General features: G+C 41.3%; 1 protein-coding gene across 3 annotated transcripts in view; it reads left to right on the top strand.

Moving 5' to 3' along the window:
• Positions 1 to 19,829, top strand: part of CTNND2 (catenin delta 2) — a 948,689-nt gene that overhangs the window by 829,295 nt on the left and 99,565 nt on the right. For 2 of the 3 annotated variants that reach the window (XM_054488746.2, XM_063664666.1), the window contains 2 exons: positions 7,379 to 7,453; positions 8,486 to 8,636. In XM_054488746.2, the coding sequence (XP_054344721.1) occupies positions 7,379 to 7,453; positions 8,486 to 8,636 (226 nt within the window). The remainder of the gene's footprint in view (positions 1 to 7,378; positions 7,454 to 8,485; positions 8,637 to 19,829) is intronic. The other variant, XM_054488747.1, reaches the window with a different exon arrangement.

The following is a 19,829-nucleotide window of genomic DNA, read 5'->3' as shown; positions in this document are numbered from 1 at the left end:
TGTCTGAAATGAAAAATACATGGGGTGTGATTAACAGCAGATTAGACATTGCAGAAGAAAAGATCAGTGAACTTGAAGACAATAGAAGCTATCCAGCATGAAACACAGAAAGAAAAAAGAAAGGTACAGATCATCTGTGGGTGTCAAGTGGCCTGATATATATGTAGACAGAGTACCCTAATGAGAGGACAGAGAAAGGAGGAAGAGAATAGGAAAAAATTTTTGAAAAAATAGTGACTGAAAATTTCCCAAATTTAATGAAACTCATACACTCACAGATCAAAGCAGCTTAAACAACCTCAAGCACAAGGAACATGAAGAAATAAAACCAAGGTGCATCAAAATCAAACTGCTCAAAGTCAGCATTAAAAAGAAAATCTTCATCCAGAGGAAGAAAAGACATGTTCCATACAAGATAAGGAAGACGGCAGATTTCTTATCAGCAACAATGCCAGTGAGAAGACAGGGAGGCAGCATCTATAAAGCACTAAAAAAAAGAAAAAAGAAAAAAAAGGCTGAACCTATTGGGCTCAATCGTATATTAAATTGACTTTTAGTTTGGTGTCTAGCAGACACAGCCTATCCCTAAAGCAGTGGTCCCCAACATTTTTGACACCAGGAACCAGTTTCGTGGAAGACAATTTTTCCGTGGATCCAGTGGGGTGAGGAATAGTTTTGGAATGAAACTGTTCCACCTCAGATCATCAGGCATTAAAGTTTCATAAGGAGCGTGCAACCTAGATCTCTCACATGCACAGTTCACAATAGGGTCTGTGCTCCTGTGAGAATCAGATGCTGCTGCCAATCTGACAGGAGGCAGAACTCAGGCGGTAATGCTCACTCACCCACCATTCACCTCCTGGTGTGCAGCCCAGTTCCTAACAGGCCACAGACCAATACTGGTCTGTGGCCCAGGGGTTGGGGACTCCTGCCCTAATGGGAAGTCCTAGTCCACCAATTGCACTGAGAGCACTTGTAAAACTACCTGTACATGAAACCCATTTTCAGCCCAGTTTAAGACATGGGCTAACCTGTCACATGAGCAGTCACTTCACAGAGGAATTCTAACATAAAAACTTAGATGAATTGACACAGCATGATCAGTGCTATGGTGGCTCAGGACATGCCACCTCAGTATTCTGTTCTTCAGTCCTGGAGACAAACAAGTATTCATAAGCCCTGAGTCAAAGTTTCTAGCCCCACACCAGGGGTCCCAGAACACACTCCCAAAGAGGCATGTAACCATTTTATTTATTCATTTCTCTATCTATCTATCTATTTATTTTTTTGAGACGGAGTTTCATTCTGTCACCCAGGCTAGTGTGCAGTGGTAGGATCTTGGCACACTGCAACCTCCACCTCCCTGGTTCAAGGGATTCTCCTGCCTCAGTCTCCCGAGGAGCTGGTATTACAGGAGCCTGGACCATGCCCAGCTAATTTTTGTATTTTTAGTAGAGATGGAGTATCACCATATTGGCCAGGCTGGTCTCAAACTCCTGGCCTCAAGTGATCCACCCACCTTGGCCTCCGAAAGTGCTAGGATTATAGGCGTGAGCCACTGTGCCCAGTTCTGTAAGCATTTTAAACCCTAGCAGTAGTTTTGTGGAAGTGGTTAGAATTTTTTGGCCCCGTTAGTAATTTCAGTGGCTTTGATCCTTTTTGCATAGTTCCCCTCCGTGCAGAATGCTGTTGTTAAATCATCAGACTTCATGCTGTAAATCAACCTGACATCTTTTTTCATCAATTAAACATTTTAAAATCTCCAACTGTGGGCCACAAAAGACAAGACAATTGAGATAAATAGATGAATATGACTCGGTCTCTTCCCTTACAATATGGTAAACATGTAAACAAAGCATCTACAAAATCCATTTCAGATACAGCTATAGCAGTATGTGCCGGCACAGGGCCATCTGTGAGGTTATTTTTACAACGAAGTGGCAGAGGTGAGGAAGCACACTTCCAGCATTGCTTGCTAAAGCCTTGGGGCTAGGATCCCATGATTGAGAGTTTATTTTAGTACACTAGCCTAGTATTATTTAGGAGAGTGCTAACTGCTATAACAAAGAGACCCCCATATATGCAAATACCCAAGTGAGATAAGTTATTTTCTCCTGATGTCACAGTTAAGAGCAGATTAAGGCAGAAGTTCCCCTCCACGAATTAATTCACCCAGGCTGATAGCTGTTCTGCCATCTTCTATGTGTGACTTAGAAGACTGCTGTTGTCATCACTATCCACCAGCAGGAAGCAAAAACAACAGCAGAAAAAACACAAGTTCATAACAACATATGTTCTCTTATGAAAGTCAAGATCACAGCTCTATGTCCCTTCTCATAGGCTGGGCTCAGCTCCTAGCCTCTAGTACACAGATGTCTTCGTAAACTCATCCCCTACCAACAATCGATAATAATTTGCAGTAAGGTCATCTAAATCCAGATCCAAGAAAAATAAGATTCTGTCTTCTAAAGAATTTGCTAATATATTTGATTTATACTAGACTATTAGAAAATAAAACATACTCTCTTAGTAAAAAAATAATTCCACTGTAGTTAACTTACTACCTAAGACTTCAGCAAAAACTTTGCCTTATAGTTGCAAGACTGAAAGGGCTTATCAACAGGACCCCTCCAAACTGTGCCCTAAAGATAAATTTCAGATTTCTCCCTCCCCATAACCAAAAGAAAGAAATTGCTTAATATTCCAAAAATGGCATGTTTTCTGGTTCCAAAAGGAAAACATGAAGTCCAGATCGCTTCCACCCATGAGGCACTATGTTTAAAGAGAAAAAAAAAAAAAAAGATAAGTAGAGGAAAAGTTTTCTGACTTAGTGTCTATTAACTTAGAACAAGAAACACTGAATTAATTTTATTTTCCTAAATTGGATAAAAATATCACCAAATCTTCCATGTCTGTGAAAGTAGTGGCTCAGAACCTGCACCTCTCAACCACCACTCTTGTTTAGAGGGTAGCAGTGTGAGCAGTTTCATTTTGGACCTCCACTGTGGTCAGTTTCCCCTTCTCAATGGTGTATTCCTGCATCGCTGTTACTAAGGAACACACAGGGGTCTCAGAATAAGATCTGAGGCAGTCTGAATCTCATACCATGCGCTGTCTATCATTTAACAGGGTTGTATTTAGTTCCCCAGAAGGCATTTCTAGATACCAGTTGCACACAAGGATGACATCTCTAATATTTGATTACATTCACAGTAAAACAAACCGAAAAAAACCTTTTCATGTTCAGAAAGTTTCCTTTTTTAAAGATATTTTTTAATTGAAAATTACTAATCCTTGAGATAGCTTGAGAGTTGGGGAATGAGTATGCTGCTTCCAATCTCTTCAGTGAATGCTTCCTCTGGGTCACTTTTACTTGAGCTTGACCTTCTTTGTTTGTTCTTACTACAAAAGCACATCTAAATGATTTTCCCCCCAGGAAATTATCTTGCCTGTACATTAATATTTTGAGCATTGCATAAACACATGGGCTAAAATTCAGTCTTTGCCCTCACTTGACTTACGTTTTTAAAATTCAGACAAAGAAACAACAATAACAAAAAAAAAAAAAACTAAAAAACACTAAACATGCAATAGTTGCCATTGCCTTAACCAAAATTTGTGTTTATTAAATTGATTTATTTCTTTACTAACAGAATAGAATTCTTCACTAGTCATCTTGACTAGAGATACCAGGTTTCAAAATAGATTTTGAAATTTCAGAAACAAAGATATGTAAATCCATAACCTAACTCTGGATGTGAAGAGCCAACACCTGACTTCTATATCCATTGCAGAGTAACCCCATCATTTGAAGGACCTTGTGCTAATCCCACCCCATTATTTCATAAATCCTAGAGCAGGAACCAAGCACAGTTCTTTTCCGGCTGGGAGAATCTGGTAATTCAAATAATAATCCATTCTAGAGAGAATAATCTGGGGCATACAGCAAAAGCCATGCCGTTTCCTAATATTTTGTGCATTATTTTTATAGTAAACTACTGGTAAAAATAAGACTAACTAAATAAGCTTTTCAGTGCAGGAGGTGTTTCCTACCCTCTTGTCATGGGAATGAGACATGGGTATTGTAAATAAATTCAGAAACAAATTTAGGAATCGCATGCCATTTGTACCAAATTCATTGTATGTATTTTTCATTGGAAGAGTTTGGTTTTAAAATTTGACTTTACCTTGTTAAAAGAAAAACTGAGGAAATGGCTAATTTGATAAAGAAAGTTAATGGACAAATGATCATTTAACTGAAAATCATTTAATTGCAGACTATACTTCTAACACAAGAGTACTTTTAGAATATAGAGAATTATTCAACAAATTCAGAATTTTGGCACTATAATGGGTTCAGCCTCAGAAGAGAATATTTAGTACTTAAAGGAAAACACTGTCATTGTAATTTAGCAAATTATTAGGATTTCAATGAGGAAAAGCTAGTTGAATTATAGTATTAATCTCCTTTCAGGAACAAATTGGCCTTCACAGAATCACCTCAGTTTCAGCAAGGGGGAACTTTTTGGAAAAATTATGACCATCAGTTGTATTTATAGCTGGGCTGGTATTTGTAAAAGTCAAATCCCTGGAAATCCACATTAGAATGAGACAGCCTGGCCTTAAAGGGTTAAAAGATACTGACTTCTCCTTGTTACCAAATTCTCAATACATACAACTAGGAATTTCATGGGACACAAACTTGTGTGCAAGTAACTTTGTTAATTCACTTCAGGTTCATCTCTGAGCCCTCATTTGCCTGATGCCAACAAATAGAAAGGAAAGAAATGTGAATCTCAACATTTCTAGGCAAACCCAGTCAAATTCAGCTGTTTCCCAGTCCCATCAGGCTTCAAGCGTGGCCACATTTTACGTTCCTCACCTTCATCCTCTCCTGCCCCTGCAGTTGATGCTAAACTTGGGGGTCTTACAGGTATAGTCCCACACAGAGGATGGGGGTGTGGTGTCCATTTCTCAGTGTGGAATCAACTCTGTTCTACGCAGCCTCTTCTCCAGGACACACATGGACGTTGTGATTGGTGATTGGACCATCTCCGGTCCAGGGTCCTGTCTTGGCCCACACCTGCCTCCATCCCTTTTGAGCTCCCCTGAGATGCAACCACCTCCTCTCCTTAATCCAGAGAGGCACCGTCTGCTCCCACCATGTCCTCCACTGATGTGTCTCCTCCCTTCTGGCCAAGTAACCCCTTTGCAGCCCTGGGTCCTTCGTTTCTCCTCCTCAGCTAACCTACACACCCCACCCATTCAAGACCACCCTCAGCAGCTACCCCTTGCCACACTGGGGCTACAGGAATCCTCCCAGCCCTCCCCAGCCCAGCAAGCCATGTCACTGATCCTGCCCTGTGGCCGCCATTCTGGGATGGTACAGGAGACTTCACTGAGTCTTGCTCAGCCACTGCTGTCATCCAAGAAGAGCAGCCGAGCTGTGGACTTTCCATTCTCCCATCTTCAAGGGGGATGTCATCCTCAGTCCCCCTTATCCACGGAGGGGGGCTTGTCCAGGAGGACTCCAGGGATCAGCTGGCAGCCCCCACAGTGCTGCCGCATCTCTTGCTTCCTCCCCAAACTGCATCCTTTCTTTCCCCAGCATGGAGGCACTGTATTGACTAGGGAGAGGGCAAATTATTTTCTCCCTGTTCCAATTCTCTTTCAAATATATTCCATCTTTTACCTGGATCTGTGCCCTCTAGCCTTAGACAATACATGTTTGCTGCTTCTCTGTCCCATGCTGACAACACTTCTTTGGGTCAAATAATGGCCTGAGCCTCTCCCCAGGAAGAGGAGTGCAAAAGCTTTGTCCCATCACCTGCAAGGAGAAGGGATCCTTTCCTGACACAAGCGAGAAATTCCAACTAGACATGACTTCTTGTATTGGACCTACTAAATCTGGGCAAATTGGTCTCATTTGCTGTGATAACATTGGAAATCTTCTGTACACACACAAACATACACATAACTAACCTTTCAAAATGAAAGCTATTTTCTATGTCTCAATAATAAAAATATCAAATCTATTGTCTGGTTATCCTTTCTCTCTTAGGGAAAACACATCACTGCTCACCAGTTTCTCGTATCAAAAATGTGTTTCTATATCATCCACATTTTTGGTCCTAAGTAGCCTTTTTTTGTTGTTATTGCTCTCAAATCAATTCCCAGCAAAGCTGAAGGATTCCCATTGTTCTCCAAATACCAAATCACCTTTTCATCCAACATTGGGGGGTGTGGCTAGTAGCTGGACTTCTAAGAAGGACAAAGTTATGTCCATTTATTCTTGGCTCATTTCAGATATGGCCAGGTTCTCCTCTGTCTGTGTCTGGAAGGATGGAGGGAAAGGCTAGGTCATATCTGGGAGACTGAGCAGGGAGGATTAAAGGAAAGGGGATGAGATGATGGTAGAGGGGGTATAATGTCAGCAGCATAAAAAAAGACAGATATGAAGTAACAGGACTCAGAGTCAGGGGCACAGGTGACTCCTGTGGGCAGGTTATTGAATATCTTTGTGCCTAAATTTCCCCCTGTATAAAATAAAAATGCTGACCTCCCTGGAGTTTCAAGAATTAGAAGAGATCTCAAATATGTAAGCCAGTCGCATGGGGCCTGCAAAGAAGTGGTATGGTGGAAGAGATGAACTCATCTTCCCCAGTTCATCTCTTCCCCACCAGGCTGAGGGCACATGCATCAGCCTGCCTAAGTTGCCAGGAATACCCCTGCCATCTCCCAGAAGGTCAAGAATATCTCCCTGATGTTGCAAGTTATTGTTGATGTTCCTTTTGCAGTATGTCATTGTTGACCCCACACCCTGATTCGCATTCTCTTCCTTTTTCTAGCTTCTCTCCTTAGTTTTAGGGAAGATCCCAGGATTAAGTGGGCGGCATAAGCTCAGATTTCCAGGCTTTTCCAAGCTGGGGACTGGAGACTCAGCAGGGCACAAGGAGTAGGGGAGGCAGATGTGTCCAGAGGAAGTCATGTTTCAGCATGTCGGTTAAATGCATCGATGGAAATTGGCATTGTACCAGGAGAAAGGGCTTCCTCCCTGGGAGGGGATGTCAGTTCCAGATTCCCACATCCCAAGAAGCAGTTTGCAAACCTCAATGTTTTGTCATGTCTGACGCTTCCTAACCTTCCACTTCTTTGTTCCCTGAGAGTGGAGCTGTCAAATAGTTCACTGCAGCCAAGAGATGCTTTAGTGAGCTTTACCTGCTCCCCTACCCCCCCAAGGCTTCCTAGAGCTTGAGGTACAAAGTAGGGGTGAGACAAAAGTATACAGTGTGAGTTGATGGTGATAAGAAACTGTGTGAATGTGATTTCTAATGTAGGACAGGATGAAGTTGTTTTTTTGATCTCATATTTCATGCAGGGCTGGGCTGAGGATGTGGCAGGCATGGCATATGCCCTACGTTCACTGCCAGAGGGGGCTCCCTGCCTGCCACAGGTGAGAGCCAGCTCTGGGGTGCCTGCCCCCATGGGGGAAGGGGGGTGGAGGTGGCCTGGTGGGGGGACTGGGTGGGAAAGGACTGGTCCCCAGGAGGACCCTACCACAGAATCCACAACCTCATTGCGTGAATGTAATTTTCTTAAATCAAAATGAAATTGCAACAGGTAAAACCCTTACATTTGTGAATTTTTATATTGTACTCTCTTCTCCAGGACAATGTAGAAGAGTATACACCATATATACCAATGTCTGAAAATCTGGGCCTGCATTCTGTTAAGTGAATCGGAATGCTTTATTATCCTGATATTGCAAGGACATTTTAATATGATGCATTACCTGTGTTCCATTAAGGCTGACGACCACCAACCCAAAACAAATTTCATGTCCTACTTTATAAAGAAGACATTGAATTATGGCCCTGAACATTATACAGTTTGACCTTAATGTTTTTTAAAAAACATTTTACCATGTGCACTCTTGCTTTTCAATGTCATATTACATTTATCCACCCCTGCCTATTTCTGACTAGTTGACTCTTTATTGTTCAGCAAACGACTTATTGACAGCACGTTCAGCAACTCACCTGTGTGCCCCATCTCCAAATTCAAAGCTGTCTTGAGAAATCACTCCCACACAACCCATTCGCATTTTCTACTTTTTCAGGGTTCTTGTTTTATTTCCCTTAATGTCACTGGCCACATCCGCTTGTCCCAAACCTCTGTATCTTGAAGCATCAAGTATATACATCACGCAAATGGCTTTCGACTTCAAGTACTGAAAACAGCGTCACAAAAGAAACCTAGTGTGGTTCACTGATTAACCCTGAAATCTCTGTCCCCAAGTTGAAGGCAAAAAATACAGTTAAAAAGTTTAAATGCATGTCTAACATATTCAACCCATTCTACAACTAGGTCTTGGTAATTCAACCTTTTTGGCTCCTGTAAGCAGCCGTCTGAAAACGCAAATGTACTATTTGCATGCAGGGTTTCTTCCTGTTTCTAACGCCCTTCGCCTTCCCTGTTTTTGCAGTGGTCAGTATATATCCGAGCCGCTGTCCGAAAAGAGAAAGGCCTGCCCATCCTCGTGGAGCTGCTCCGAATAGACAATGACCGCGTGGTGTGCGCTGTGGCCACTGCGCTGCGGAACATGGCCTTGGACGTCAGAAATAAGGAGCTCATCGGTATGTTCTCCCTGATTCACAGTGTCTCAGGTGTTAAGTGAAAATATTTTCTCTAGGGGTAGGTGTGGTTGAACCCGTATGCACAGCCTATGCTTATACAGAAGCTGTGCATTTATTAGCAGCCTCATTTTGTCTGCTGTCCTTCTAGTTTAAATCCACTGCGCTGATTCATCTTTTAGAATTTAGAGGAAAATGCGATGCTTGTTGACATTTCTAATCCTTGCAAATTAAAAAGGACCTCAGTGCTTGGCACTTGATACCGTTGTCTCAATCCTCTGAATCTCTGATAGGCTGTTTGTTTCCCGTGCAGTGAACTGAGGAATTCTGTTAGGATTACTTTTCTTCCCCTCTCTATTTTAAATGTATTTTGGATGAGACCATACTAGCCCTTTAATCCTATTCTTTTAAAGAAATTATCTCTCTTTAATTTGGTATTCAAGAAATACAGAGGATCTTTTATTAACAAGGCACAAAAGAGGTAATACATTCACCTGTCTATTCAACAAAACTCATGGCCTGCTTTGTTCCAGGCCTGTTCTAGGCCCAGAGATTAAATCAATAAGCAAAACAGACAGAAAGCCCTTTCCTTGTGGAGTTTACATTCAAGAGAAGGAGATGTTCAAGAAGCAAACTAAACAAATGAATCACAAAATGGAGCTGAGTAAAGGGTAATTAGTGAGATTGCAAATTTCTTTTTATTTGAGATATTCACATAACATAAAATTGACCACTTTAAAGTCTACCATTTTAGTGGCATTTAGTATATTCATAAGGTTGTACAATCACCACCTGTATCAAGTTTCAAAACATTTTCATCACCCCAAAGGCAAACACTGTACCCATTAGCAATCACTCTCCATCCCCCTTCTCCAGCCCCTGGCAACCATCAATCTGCTCTCTGTCTATGGATTTTCCTATTCTGGGTATTTGGTATAAATGGAATCATAGAACATATGACGTTTGTGTCTGACTTTTTTCACTTAGCCTAAGGATTGTGTTTCTTTAATGGTCAACTAGTAAGTTATAATCATAGACATTCATGGGCCACAAAATGATGTTATGATATATAGGTTGAAGGTCCCTAATCCAGAAGTCCAAAATCCTGAAATGCTGCAGAATCCGCAATTTTTTGAGTGCCAACATGATGCTCCAATGAGCATTTCCAATTTTGAATTTTTAAATTAGGGATGCTCAACCAGTATTCTTAACTGGTATGTATTCTGCAGATATTCCCAAATCCGAAAACATCTAAAATCCGAAAACACTTCTGGTCCTAAGCATTTTTGGATAAGGGGTCCTCAACCTGAATGCATACAATGTGAACTGATTAAATCAAGCTGATTAACATATTCATCTCTTCAAATAATTATCTTTTCTTTGGTGAGAACATTGGAAAATTTACTCTTAGCAATTTTGAAATATACATTATTATTAACTGTAGTCACCTTGTTGCATAATAAATCTCAAAAAACATGTTCTTCTTAAGTGAAACTTTGCACCCTTCCACCAACATCTCCCCATTCCTCTTACCTTCAGTCTCTCATAACCACCATTCTACCCTCTGCTTCTACAAAGCATTTGTGTGTGTGTGTGTGTGACGGGGTCTCATGTGTTGCTCAGGCTGGAGTGCAGTGGCATAATCTTGACTTACTGCAACCTCCACCCCCTAAGTTCAAACAATTCTCCTGCCTCAGCCTCTCGAGTAGCTGGGACTATAGGCATGTGCCACCATGCCCAACTAATTTGTGTATTTTTTAGTAGAGGCAGGATCTCACCATGTTGGCCAGGATGGTCTCGAACTCCTGACCTCAGGTAATCCACCCACCTCAGCCTCCCAAAGTGCTGGGATTACAGGTATGAGCCATCGGCACCCAGCCTATGCTTCTATAGATTCATTTGTTTTAGATTCTACATTTAAGTGAGATCATGTGGTATGTGTACCTATGTAAGTGGTCCATTTCACTTAGCATAATGTCCTCCAGGTTCATCCATGTTGTTGTAAAGGACAGGATTCCCTTCCTTTCTATGGCTGAGTAGTATTCCCTTGTGTATATATACCATATTTTATTTATTCATTTATCCATTGATGGACACTTAGATTGCTTCTATACATTAACTATTCTGAATAATGCCACAATGAACATGAGAGCTATAAATGGTTCTGTGACATACTGATACCAGATCCTCTGGATATATACCCAGAAGTGGGATTACTGGATCATACAGTAATTCTATAGTTAGCTTTTTGTAGAACCTGTATACAGTTTTTCTAATCAGTACAGTAATGGCTGTACTAATTTACATTCCCGCTAATAAAGTACAAGGGTTTCTCTTTCTCTGCATCCTCACCAACACTCATTATCTTTTATCTTTTTTATAATAACTGTTCTGATAGGTGTGAGGTGATAGCTTATTGTGGTTTGAATTTGCATTGCTTAGTGATATTGAACCTTTCTTCATGTATCTGCTAGCCATTTGTATTTCTTCTTTTAAGTAATGTCTATTCATATCCTTTGCCCATTTTTTAATCAGGTTATTTGTTTTCTTGCTGTTGAATTGTTTGAAGTCTTTATATATTTTTGATATTAACCCATAATTATATTTTTGGTTGCTAATAATATTTTCTCCCAATCTGTTGGTTGTCTCTTCATTCCATCATTTTTTTTTTCTGTGCAGAAACTTTTTAGTTTGATATAGTCCCATTTGTCTATCTTTTATTTTGTTGCATAAGCTTTTGGAGTCAAATCCAAAAATATTATTGCCCAGACCAGTGTCGTATAGCTTTTCCCCTATGTTTTCTCCTAGAATTTTTATAGTTTAGGTCTTATATTTAAGTCTTGAATCCATTTTTAGTTGATTTTTGTATGTAAAAGTCTAGTTTCATTCTTCCATATGTGGATATCCAGTTTTGGGTTGTGATTTTCAATGGGAGGTCAAGATAGGGTGGTTGGGAAAGTAACACTAGAGACTCAAAGGAGGTGAGACATGAAGCCATGCAGGTATTTGTGGGGAAAAGAGTCTAAGGAAAAAGCCCTGGAGAGGGAACTGGGACCAGGCCAGTGGGCTCCAGGCCTTCAAGGGACCTTGTGTACCTGGCAGGGTGAGTGATGGGAGCCAAGGTCAGAGAGGCCTTCTGATGCCTCCCTCTGTAGGTGGGAAGGTGCCAAGGCCAAGGCTGATTGATCTCCTGGAGAAAGATGAATCTACTGAAACCTCTCAGAGGATGACACAGTCCCCACAGGCCATTGTTCTGGCTGGTAGGCACCTGGTGTTAAGGATATCATTTCTGTAGGGTCACTAGTCCAATGACAGCATGAAATCTGGCAGCCTGAATGCAGGGAACAGAAGTCAGTAGGTAGCATCCAGAGGCTCAGCAGAAGGGAGCTGGACCAACCCCCGTGGCAAGGGTGCAGGTGATCTTGGGAACTGGGAAAAATTAGGTGACAATAGGCAAAGAGCTCAAGATTCCATTCCTGGGGCAACTGGAAGACCAAGTGTGACTCCAAATTGCAGACAAAATGTTTTTATAGTTACATGGTTCTTTTTCCCCTATCCAAATTACAGATAGTGGTATATTAAGCCTTTTATGACCTGGGAAGTGCCACTTTTTCTCCTTTCATTTCACAATAGCCATCATATCCTCCAAGAAAAACCATAGTATTTTCAGGTCTTCAGCCATTTATTTATTCACTGCAAGGCCAGGCTGCAAATCTGTGTCTAACAGATTCACCATACTTATAATACATTATACAGCAGGAAATAAGCTTGCAACTTGCTATTTACACTTAGTTTGCATTTAATTTAAGTGTTATCTGTGGATTGTGTAGATTTGGTATATCTAAAGTAGATCATTAGCTCCAAAGGTCAAGGTACTTTTCCCATATACTCTTTTTTTTTTTTCGTTGCGCAGTTGTTTCAGACAGGACAGCACTGGGATCCCCAATAAAATCCTATCCCTTCTCTGAAAAATGGAGAAAAAAATCAATAGCTAATCAGTATACTGCCTGGATACTAACTACTTGGTATTGTGTGTTTGTGTGTGTGTTTTTTTCTTTTGGTGGATTAAAATATAACAAAATAGTGAAATATTGATTGGTTTGCCAGCTCCTAGGCATCTCTTCTTTCTCAAAAGCCAGTTATCTAGTCTTCTCTCGGAGACAGGAATATGTAGACCACTATACTGCCTGTGTTCAACTAAACCTTTACTATCAAATGTCACCAGACAGGAAATGAAGCCAGTCATTTAAAAATAGAAGGGAAAATATCTAAGTCACAGGCTTTATGAAATCAGTATTTTTTTCTTGACTGAGAATAGCAGAATTTAACAAGAACAACATTGGATTGTATTTAAGAGAGAGGAAATGCAACTTTTGCTAACTATTTTACTTTAAATACTGTACCCAAGTGGTTTTTGTAGGAAAATGCTATACAGAACTTTATACACAGAAGAAAGCTGCAGTGACTTTGAATGAAGATCAATGAAAGGTTAATCTTGGACCTCCTCTCCTCTGTATCACCTCTCACAGAAGGCTAGGGTGACATCATATGGTTTCATGGCATTGAAGGTCATCTGTATTCTGGTGACTCCAAACAGGTATCTCCAGCATGAACCTCAGATCCTGTGTCCAACTGTCTGCTCATCCTCTCCACTGGGTGTCTTATGAGTGTCTCAAATATAGCATGTCCACAACCAAGGTCTCTCCCAGACCTGACCCTTCCACAGTATTCCCCCAGAAAATGACCAGTTATTCTTGCAGGGACCCGGGACAGACACCTTGGCATCCTCTTTGACTCATATGCAATCCACCTCATACCTAATCTATCAACAAATCTGGTTGTCCTTCTGAATTTTCGCAGACTTTAACACTTCTCTTCATCTTCATTGCTTTCTCTTTGGTCCAAAACTCCCATCATCCCTCTCCTGGCTTATTCCTGAGCGCCCCCTTACCTAGTCTCCCTGTGCTTCCTTCACCCTAGATGGTCTCCTATCACAGTGGCAACCAGAGTTATCCTGTTGAAACCTTAGTCAGAGCATGTCACTCCTTCACACCAAACCTTCCTCATCTCAATGTAAAATCAAGTCTTTGCAGGGCAGATGTGGAAGTTCCCTATGACCTCTCCAACCCCACCTAGTCCTCTCGAAATTAATAAATTTTCTGCGGCCACTGGTTGACTGTGATTCCTGTGTTACATGCTCTGAGATCCTGCCTCAGGGAATTTGAACTTGCTGCTTCCTGGAGTCTCTTCCTCTTGGCGTTCATGCAGCTCAGTCCTCACCTCACTCACGTCTTTCCCAGAGAAGCTTTTCAGGCCACCATACTTAAAATCTTACCCTCAGCTCCTTTCCCTGCTTAATTTTCTCCACAGCCCCAATTACCTTCTAATATATAATGTATTACTTATTCATCTTGTTTTTTTCCATCTTTCCCCACTGTAAGGTAAGCCTGTTAAGAGCAGAGAGTTCTCTTATTTCCTTGCTGGCATATCCCATGTACCTAGAGCAATGCCCAATCCATAGTAGGGACTTCATAAATATTTGCCAGAAAAAAAAATGACTGAACCAAATATTTCCTGCTTGTCATCATCTTAAAATGACCTCCAAGTCAGCAAAACATTAAGGAAATTAAATAAAACATTAACTAAAAAACGGGGGGTTTTCTGTTAAAAAAGCCAAGAATCAAACAGCCAGTTTATTTTCTCCATAAATTTACTAGATGCATGCAGACACTCAGGATTTCAGAAAGAATCCCGTTCTTTTCCATCATTGGTTTCAGATTTTCAGTTTAAAATAGAATTCTTCTTAGATCATTCCTTTAATCAGAGGTTGGGGGAAGCAGGCTACCACAATTGCAACTAAGGAATCGTTCACCTTTCTTAGACTCCATTATTGGGGAAACTCTAAATAGGCTATTGAAAAATAATCACCCTATCCCGTGAGGTCTAATGAGAATCATACAGTAGCACTAGCAGAATGGAACACGCTTTGCCTCTCCCTTGCCTTTCCATTTGGGTTGTTTCCATAGTTATGTGTATGTCTCTGGGAAATAGCAATAAGTATGCTATAGATCTTTGTGTTCTTCCTACTGGCATGGAATAGTAGCTGAGGTTAATGCACATCCATACATTTCTCTGCAACCTTTAAAAAATGTTGATTATCCTTCTGAGTATGGAAGGTTTAAAAAAGGAATGGTAATAATTAGCATCAGTGAAAAGAGCAAACAATATTGTATTGCTTCAACAGAAAGTTTAGCAAAATGCCACCCATTTCAGCACATGGACAGTTCCTGACGTAGACGGCAGACATTTATTTTAGGCAAATCCCATCCTCTCTGCCAACAAAACAAACTCAAAGAAACCAAACATTTAAAGCATACATGAGCTTGCATTTACTACCTGCCACCACCATTCAAAGCCCACCTTGCAGTGGCCTTTCCTGATAAAGGCTACTCCCTGCACCCAGAGCTGAAGTGGGCAGCACCTATTTGATAAGAAACCTTCTCACTTATTTTAGATTTCCATTGTGTAATTTTATCCTCACATTGTCTCTTATGTTTTTTGTGTACGCGTATGTCTTCCCCAAATGAAATAATAAGCAGGCATCAGGTGATATATTTATTTTTATGTCTGACAGTGTCTAGCACTTTGCTATGCTCATAACAAGCACTCGGTATGTAGTTGCTGAATGAATTAACTGGTGGATAAATAACACAACGTATTTATTCAAAGAGCAGATCTGGAGGAGGTTTGGGGAATCCAAACAGAGAGAGGAAGGGGTAGGGGGATGTCTGTGTCTGTCTCTTTCTACGGTGTCCAGGGAACAGAGGAAAGAAATACAGCTTAGATGCTCTCTCAAATCCAGACTCTAATCAAACTCATTCTGCTGCCACCGTGGAAGAGGCTTGAGATTGGAAAGGAAATAGTAATGCTTTCTGTGTGTGATTCAATCACTGCCAAAGGTTCCTGTTGGCGGGGCCACCGCATCCCTGCGGGTACTGGTGGAGCTCGCAGAGCCCCTCCCCTGGCTGCCCCGGGTGGTGGCGACTTGCCACAGTTTCCAGCAGGCGAACCAGGGCTGGGATGCTGCGAGCATCCTCCTAGCTCCCTGCACCCTCCTGAGGCTGAAGAGAAGGACCTATCCTCTGTGTCATGAGCCTGGCCCTTTCCCAGTTTGCCATCATCCTTTGGCCTCATCCTTCTGTGCTTTGCAGGACTGTTTCCCTACATTCTGCTCCCATTTGGATGGCTGCTTCACCACATTGGGGAGGATGTGTAAGAATCTTCCTTTGACTGACGCCCCCATATGTTCCTATTCTATAATCCACTTTTCACGTTGGGCATTCTTTTCACTTTACCAACTAGCTGAGCTTCTGTCCAGCCAATGCCTTCTCTCCCCATTCCAACCTCAAAAGGAGCACAAGACGGGATCTGACTTTCTCTGGGGTCAGAATAGGGCCATTTCCTAGGGGGACTCTGCTGCTTCTCAAACACAGGCATCCACCAGCAGAAATGGAAGGGAAGGGCGCTACATAGCGCCCCCCTGTGTAGCAAGCATTACACAACGCATGTTTTCCCACGTGAACGAAATCAGAAACAAAATAAGGGTGGTTTCTTGCCTGGGAGTTTATTATTTTTTAAGTAGTAAAAATCATTGCTATTCCTTTCCCCACATGGATCTTTAGATCATCCTTTTCGTTCATTCTGGGGGTTAAGGAGGTGAGGGGGTGCGCAGGGGGAATATGGCCATCCTTTCAAGCTTCCTTTACTTACCACAATGTTGTAAATATTCAAATAAAAGATTTGATCTGCACATTGTAAAGACTGTTTCCAGACAAAGATTCCTGGTGATATTTAAAGGACGACATAAAAATGTTCTGTCTTTGAGTGAAAATAAAGACTGAATAAAGAAAATGGTGATGCCCATAGAATTACAATACTCCTTCCTCCATGCCAGGTCTTTACTTAGTGAGAAATGTTTTTTCCTTTGGAGAACTGGAGTGAGGGGTGGTGAGAACAGTGAAAATCTTCTTTATATCAATACCTTCCTGAATGTTACATATAAAGCTTTATAATGGAATCTAGGAATTCTAAACCTGGAAATACTGCTCTTCGTGGAAGCTTTGAGATACATTTTTAACCAAACCCTCGATGATGAGAGCATGAACTGGGGAATGAACAGATCCCTGCAGCTGTGTCTCCACTTCCATGACAAATGGTTACAAATGATACTCAGGACATCATTCCTCAAAGTCAGTCTAAATTCCGCAGTCTAGGATTGAAACGCACCTGAGTCAGTATCCTCTCCGTGCTCAGAGTATCACATTGCACCCCCATTGTCTGCTGGCGAAACTGAAAAACAGAGGGCTCTAAGAAACATTTAGAGTCCTATCAGTTAAAATAGACACCTGTGTGTTTTCTTATTTTTGCATCTCGTGCTAATGGCTGGCACGTGACAAAACGTTCTGGGATATGGGCGCTCCATTCTGGGGAACAGATCTCTTGAGGATCACTGATCACATGGCACCATAGGCACCTTCTTTGCTTGTGTTCTTGACCCTGAAAAATCCCACCTCCGTCCAGGGAAAGATACAAGGCTGTGGAAACTCCAGTGCAACCCAGGAAGGCAATGTGCTGTTTTTAGTACTTGAAATATGTAAGTTCACTTTATTACGTAGATATGAGGAAATTTTAGAGACATATCTTCTCTGCTTTTCGAAATATGTTTTTTCAGACCCAGACAGATGTCGTTTTTATTAGAACACTTGCAATTTCGATTAGTATTTTAAAAAGAAACCTTATTTCTTAGACAAGGTGATTTGTTGGAGCACTCTCTGCCGGTTTGTTTTAATAACTTGATTTCACAAGCCACATTTTAGACAGAAGGCAAGCTCTGTACCTTGGCTGGAACTTTGTATCTTCAGATTAGGTGCCTGTGTTACAGCTCCCATCTCCTAAACCCCAGAACCTAATTTCATGAATGCTGCCTCCCTTTTTGGTGAAGCCATGGGTTCTTTGTTAATTAACTTGGGACACCTGTTGGGGAATTTTGGCAGCTGGGTCAGAAAGATAAGAATTCCTTAAAAGGGAAGTTATAAATAAATTGAAGAGCCAATCATTATTTTATTAAAAAAGAATTAATGATTTGTCCCTTGGAAATACTCCATGTGGGGAAAAAGGCAAAACTGAAATATTTCCAGTTGATTCAAATTCAGGACTTCTGCCCAAAGGCTTAGAGACCTCAAAGAGAGCAAGAGACGGAGAGCCGACCTAACTTTATTTGGACTGTTTAGGTGTTCATTTTATGCCTGGCCAAACAGTTTCCAAAGAAAAGCTTTAGAGAAGAGGATGCATGAGAAATCAAATGGCTCTCCTCAAATACCACAACCAAATCTTGAGAATATAAAAACAGAAAATAGATTTTTGCAGGTTAATGTTTTTACACGATATTCCCTTCTATGTGTGGACTGCTATCTTCTCTCCTTGTTAAAAACAAAAGTCTCAAACCAGGTGGAAAGAAATTATTTTTACTCTTGAATACTAAAAATTAATGGATTAGAAACGAGTTGAAAAGTTTAAAGATGAATTCTCTTTAAACCATCCTGGCTGATGTTTGATTATATTTATTATACTGGATCTCAAAAAATTACAGAGCAGGCAAGGACAGCTGTAATTGGGTTTCAGCTAAAAGGAAGGCTCCAGGCTGGTGCCATCAATCAGATGGGCCAATGGTGCTGCCCTTGGGGGCACGTAAGGCAGTTAGAAGAGAAGGAGGCAGACAGCAGGGAGGGGACAGCCAGCATAGCAGGAAGGGCACCGCAAGCCCCCCAGGCATATACCAGGGAACCAAGAAGGAGACAGAAGCCTGGAGATGCAGCCCCACCAGTATCCCAGTGTCTGGGCAGCCTGAGGCTGAATGTGGGATGCTGGTCTGTGACCTGGCATGAGCAGCAAGCACAGATTCTGCTCCTAAACCGATTGCCTGGAGAAGAAAAAAGCTCGTGTTGTTCATCCTGCCAGACTCCAGTCAAAGGGACGCTGAGTGAGAGAATCAAGCAATTCCCAACAGCTCGTCATGAAAATGTCCTGAAAGTTCATTCAAGAAAATTGGTTGAAATTCAGACATTGTTTCTCTCATAACCAGAAAGTTCGTAACAATATACTGTCCATTTGGGAAACTTGGTTTTTTTGAGTTAAAACAAAATTTTCCTATTCAGTTTCTTGTATTATAATGTATTTAAGCAATGTCAGGTAAAATGAATGGATTTGAAGCACAGAGTGGCTTATTTCCTAAGCATATAATAGCCTTCAATCCCAAAGTGAGTGTATCTTTCTTATCATTTGATATAGGCAACTGAACTTCAGACAGTATAGCCTGGGCTGATGCACATATATGTTAATGTACAGTGTGTTACTTTTAGTTAAGACTCACTAATATTGCAACATTAACATTAGAAGTTATTCAGTGCTCAAGAGAGATCAAAAGATACAAATCCCTGTGGTCCTCACCTTGAGACTTGGACAGTTTAATTTATTGGTCAGAAAGGAAAGTTATAGTGATGAAATGGAAACTGGTGGTATTACATTTTAATTGACTATTAACTCCACAGACTAATACCCCCAGTGTCTATGGGAGTGACCTTATTCCTCTTAAAAATGTTAGAAACTCAGTAGGTTTAATTTTCAAGTCACCGTCTCCTTTCTGTCTCAGATCCGAACACAAACCCCAGTTTTTACTTGGCCTTCTTTTACCAGTGATAGAAATGAACAGAAACTTTTCTTGTTTTGTTTTCTTCCTTTTCTTTATCCCAAGTGAGTAAACCAAGTACGATATCTTATTGATACTTTGCCAAGGAGTTTCTTGAGTTCTCTTTACTACCCCTCTGCATTTTACTTTTCAGTTTCAGCCCATAGCATGACAAGCCCAGGACACACGCATGGCACCCTATGGGGGTTCCTGCCCTCCGTCCCTTCTTACCCGGTCTGCACTCCCCGCTCCCACATCACTGCTGCCACGCTTACCTTTGCAAGGTACTCCAGTTACAGACTAGTCAGTGTTTCCTGATGTGAATGACACAAAGTGAACTCTGCTACCTCATTTTTTTTTGTTGTTTTTTGAAAAAAATTTTTTGAGACAGGGTCCCACTCTGTCACTCAGGCTCTGTCACTCAGGAGTGCAGTAGGATAATCTCAGCTCAC

The sequence above is a fragment of the Pongo pygmaeus genome, chromosome 4, assembly GCF_028885625.2.
Source record: "Pongo pygmaeus isolate AG05252 chromosome 4, NHGRI_mPonPyg2-v2.0_pri, whole genome shotgun sequence".
In the NCBI taxonomy this organism is placed as follows: domain Eukaryota; kingdom Metazoa; phylum Chordata; class Mammalia; order Primates; family Hominidae; genus Pongo; species Pongo pygmaeus.
Note: the sequence above shows the minus strand (reverse complement) of the source record. Positions and strands in the feature narration are given on the sequence as shown.